General features: G+C 37.7%; 1 protein-coding gene across 1 annotated transcript in view; it reads right to left on the bottom strand.

Moving 5' to 3' along the window:
• The window catches only part of LOC104911971 (kinesin-like protein KIF20B), a 44,601-nt gene that overhangs the window by 25,758 nt on the left and 13,828 nt on the right, over positions 1–5,015 (bottom strand). Inside the window, exons 12-17 of the mRNA XM_031554579.1 lie at positions 3,049–4,247; positions 2,452–2,590; positions 1,609–1,731; positions 1,143–1,203; positions 362–487; positions 3–104 (exon numbers count right to left, since the gene is read on the bottom strand). Of these exons, the coding sequence (XP_031410439.1) occupies positions 3–104; positions 362–487; positions 1,143–1,203; positions 1,609–1,731; positions 2,452–2,590; positions 3,049–4,247 (1,750 nt within the window). The remainder of the gene's footprint in view (positions 1–2; positions 105–361; positions 488–1,142; positions 1,204–1,608; positions 1,732–2,451; positions 2,591–3,048; positions 4,248–5,015) is intronic.

Here is a 5,015-nt window from a genome sequence, read left to right as displayed (position 1 = left end):
GTTTTCATTCACTTTTGCCTCTTCCCTTTCCCTGTCCTTTTGCTGCTGGTCACTATTGCTCCGGTTCTGCAGTACTCTGCATCTCTGTTTCCATGTCTCCAGTTCTACTCAATACACAAAAAGAGGTTAGACATCGTATCGTTTCAAATGTATATTTGAAACACCACATTAATGACTTTCTACTAAAGCCACTTAAGTTTTACCTGCTATCGACACAAAGAAATAACAGAAGCCTTTAGCAAGTAGAAATTTGTTGTTTACTTTGGAACATTAATGCCTAAGCCAAATGAAAATGGAAGTGGCTATCACAATACATCTACAGCACTTATGCATCCCTGCTCCCTTTCCACTGAAAGATTACCTGAAGCTAATCTTTCATTCTCTTCAAATTGAGCTTCAAGCGCTCGATCTTGTTCAAGCTGAGTCTCCTCTTGTTCTTCTAACGTCATGCGCATAACTTCAATTATTTTTTCTTTCGCACACAGATCTGGAGGTTTGAAAATTTACAGATGAACTTCCTATGAGTTCCTGTTATTCTGTCCCAAAGAGTTTTCAAGTCCAGGTAACCCCATGACCAAAAGCTCTCTTGAAAGCCATAGAGCATCTCCATTGAAATATTAAATACAAATACATACAGAGTTCTTAAGTGAGTCTTACCAACTTGCTTTAGGTGAGAATCCTAGTGCTGGGGACAATCCGAATATGGAGTTTATTACATGAGAAAATAACTGTAGTTGAACTGCTCTAAGTTCATCCAGCCTACAGAATCTGTTATTGTAGACCTTGACATTTCAGTGGTTGACTTTTCTTCAAAAGGTCAACTAAAACAGCACATAAGCAGCAGACTTTAAAAAGCACAGTAAATCTACACTCTCTTGGAGACTTCTCTTCTTCCAGATCTGTTGCTTTACTTTCAAGTTTACTTGGTAATAGTCATACAATATCATTAATAACAGTGCTTAACTTTTCAACATCCAGTTTGGAGATTCTCAAATCATTTTTTAAAATATACAAGTGTAAGGCTCACCAAAGTCATTAGCAATGTGACAACATTGACATGGATGTTACACACACACACACACACACACACACACAAACAAACACAAACACAAACACACACACACGGAAAAATAATGGCTGACCTTCACGTATTTTCTCATATTGTCTGGAGACTTCTTCCAACTTCACAGTACTCAACAGCTCCTATATTTCATGTTGGAAGAAAAGTGTACACGGTAGAAACAAGCAGAATTTTTAAGACAGCCTAAAATTAGGCAGTTTTTCATAAAGTATAAATAAGCATTCAAGCTGATAAAAAAGGTTTGAGGTAAAACATTTCAATTAACATATTGAGATGTCACTCAACAGAATCAGGTTATACGCAGCTATTAAACATGTACTTACTACGCAGGTTATTGTCTTTAAAGCAATCTGCCAGTGCTTTGCAATGACAAATTATTTGAACACCTTTCACGGTCTACCACTAATTTCAGTTGGCTACTTTCATTTTACCCCAATTTCTGTAAGCTTTTTCCTGTTGCTTGGAAAACTCGCATCACTCATTTAAAAAAAATTAAGAGCTAGGAAATTTTAATAAAATTCAACTACCTGTCTAAGTTGCTGGATAGTAAGCTTTTTGACATCCAGCTCTTCACTGAACTGTTTTTTAATCTTTTCGAGTTCATCAATTCTGTTCCTCAGAGATTTCTCCAAAGAACGCAATAAAGTCACCTGTAACATAAGTAGAGCACACAGATAATTGTAAGACTTCTGTAAACTAAGTTAACTAAATACATTCTTAAGCCTCAATTTTCCACCCTGAACACTTCTTATAATGTTTCTAAGTTCCTGCAAAATCAGTTGTAAAATACCTTCCTGCTTAATAACTAAGTTTTAATTATTAACATTATTAACAAAAAAAAAGTTCCAGTAAAATAGGTTGTAGGATATCTTCCTGCTTAATAACTATACGTTAAGCAATAACATCACTGAAGATGAAAATAAAGAAAAATATATATATACCTTATATTAAAGAGCCTGTGGAAATCAGTCTATTTCTCTTCAGGTAAATACCATTTTTCTTCCCAGTTATCAGCACTTTTCACAAGACTTAGGTTTGAGGTTTTGGAGTTACCACAACTACCAAACGCAAGGCCACTGTTACTACAGAGATCATATCAAGTCCCCCTCCAGAAGCGGATCAGCCATTCTTTTCACCTTTATTCAAGACTACAACAAAGTTTACTTTCCTCTGTTCGTTATCTATGTGAAACCATATCTTGACTTCTGGTCTCCTCTACAGCTTCAACGGCAGCATCAACTAAGCGTTGCTGCTTGCCCCACCAGCGTGAAACATTTTTAAGCTTCATAGGTAAGGTTTGAGCAACCAAGTTGTAACAACAGAAAGCCAAGCATAAGCTTCTAGAAGAAATATCTCACTTGACTACAAACCTCGCTTTGTACTTGCAGAATTTGTTTCTTGGCATCAGGAAGTTTGTCTTTTAAGTCTGCATACTCTTCTTCTTTCCTCTGCAAATCTTTTTTCAAATTCAGCACAAGGACAGAGCTCTCAGCAAGAACCTTTTTTAGCCTTATGTTAAAAATAAAGAGAGAACATTACTGTACACATCTCATGAAAACAGCACTTCTGGCTTAATCCAGGCCCTGGCTGCTGGTTTCTGTTTGTAAATAGAATCTTAGATCTATCTAGACCAGTGACAAGATTTAAACAATTACTTTCAAATTTCAGCTTGCTTCTCATAATCAGATTCTGAAGCAACAAATACTTCAGATTCTATTCTGAGGGACGTACAACAAAATCCCCACATTATTCTTTGCTTCCTTGCACGCTCCCGTTTTGAGGAGCTCAAAGTAGCGTACTCAAGTACACAAAGTAGTGAACTCAAGTAGCGTACCAAAGCATCCTAAAGTAGTAGCTTGGCTATTGATAAACGTGCAAAAGCATTAAGACAAAGGGATGTTCACAAGAACTAGTTTTAACTCTAGCTCATTCCCAAAGGGCTGTAAGTTATCTTGGGAGTTACTTACGATTCTATAGTTTGCATTTGCTCCTTTTCACTCTTTTCCTTTTCCCGAAGAGAGTGTTTCATCTGCTTCAAGCTGTTTTTCAGCTGCGTAACTTCTTCCATCAGATTTGCTTCTTCGTTACTTAGCTCTTCAACCTTTTTGTCCGCATTAGCAGACTTCTCCTGCAGAGCTGCCGTAACTGTTTCTAGATTTACAATGATAGATTCCTTTTCCTTAAGTATCTCTTTGAGTTTTGCCACGCTGTCTTCCTTTGCTCTGAAAGCTTCCAGGAGACATTCAAGCTCTCTTATTTTTACCTCACAGTTGGCCACTTCCTCCTCAAATTGTGCAATTACTCTATGATCTTCTGCAGCCCTTTTTTCAAAGTCCCGAGTTTTCTTTTCCATTTGCTCTTGTAACCGATTCATGAGATCTTCTTTCTGACTGTCTGGATTTGTAACCTCACTTAGCTTCATTTCAAGTTGATTATTCGAGTTTTCAGCATCTTTCAGTCCCTTCTTTAGGCTTTCAACATCTTGAAGCAGTGCTTCGATCCGCTGACTTTTTTGTGAGGAAACATCGATAATACTTTTGCATACTTCCCAAATCCTTTCAAGACCGCAGTAAAAGGAGCGGTCCTGTGCAAGATCTGATACTGAAGAAGTCTGTGACTGAATGCATGCAGAAGTAATTTGAGATCCCTCCGGTTCATCTTCCTCAGAGCCTGAGGAATCCTTTACATTGACTAAGTCATTACCAATGGCGTAGGACTCTAAGTGACGTTTGTATAACTCAGCTACTTTGGTCTGCACTGCTTTTACTTGTGACACTTTATCAATTATATTTTGTTTGGCAACTTCTATGGCGTTTTTTAGTTGAACATTTCTTTCTTCTAGCCCCATATTTACAGATCTCTGTTCATCCAGTTCAGAAGCAATTTCCCGATACTCAGCTTGACACTGCTGAATTTGTTCACAGAGGTCAGCAGCTGTTTCTTCAGAAAAAGAGAGCTTAATACGCAGGCTTGTTACCTGCTTACTGAAAACTTCTTTTTTATTTTTTTCTCTTCTGCAATGTTCTTCAAGCACAGCTAAGTGACGTTCCAAGGCTTCAGTTCTTTCCCTCAGTGCTAGCACTTCCATATGGTACGCTGAGCACTTCTGCTTCATGTATTCAATTGTCTTTTGCTCTAGAGTGCTCTTTTTCTTTCCCTCCTTCACAACAACTAAAAAAAGAAATAAAAATACCAAACCAAGAAAAGGAATGCAGCTCAGTTAAATGCATCAGACCTTATCAATACCGTTTTGCACAAATCGTGCCCATACAGCTCAGTATTCTTGATCAGTACTTCGACTAAATAGACAAAAGAAACAGTACCTTTTTGTTAAAGAAAAAAAAAACTTCAATCCCTAGTGAAATTCAGAAGAAACAAAGCAAGAGGACTGGAAGTGTAAACACAAGAGTTGTGCAAAATGTGTTGTCTATGGATTTAAAAAGAGCTAATGCTATTCAAATGGAAATCTTTCTTCCTTTGCCAGAATTCTCCCCTTGACCAGTCCGGTATGGGTGCGTTCACAGCACCAGAACGCATACAATGAAGCACTGTTTCACAAGAGTGAGCAATTAGCGGATCATCACCAGTTTTGATGCTTGCTTCAGAAAAAACAAACACACGAAGCCAAGCGCTTGAACAGCTGATGCTACTCTCCCAGAAGACCAGCAACAGCAGCAGTTGAAATAATCCTAAAGAAACTGCTTTAAAACTATTACCTAATCTGCAAGTGCATCAGCAGATGAGGAAAGAGCAGCAAAAAGGAATAAACAGCGCAAAAAGCTTTTATTTAAGCATTCAAAAATGAACAGCATAGGACCTTCTGCAAAAGGGATATTTACATAACAGTTACTTCTATTTACAGAATAACACGGGATTTTCTCCTCGTACCATAAGATATGTGCTTCACCACCTTTTGCTTCCATTCCGGAATAGG

This window comes from Meleagris gallopavo, chromosome 8, assembly GCF_000146605.3.
Source record: "Meleagris gallopavo isolate NT-WF06-2002-E0010 breed Aviagen turkey brand Nicholas breeding stock chromosome 8, Turkey_5.1, whole genome shotgun sequence".
In the NCBI taxonomy this organism is placed as follows: domain Eukaryota; kingdom Metazoa; phylum Chordata; class Aves; order Galliformes; family Phasianidae; genus Meleagris; species Meleagris gallopavo.
The sequence above is the reverse complement of the archived record's forward strand: the minus strand, read 5'-3'. Positions and strand labels throughout refer to the sequence as shown.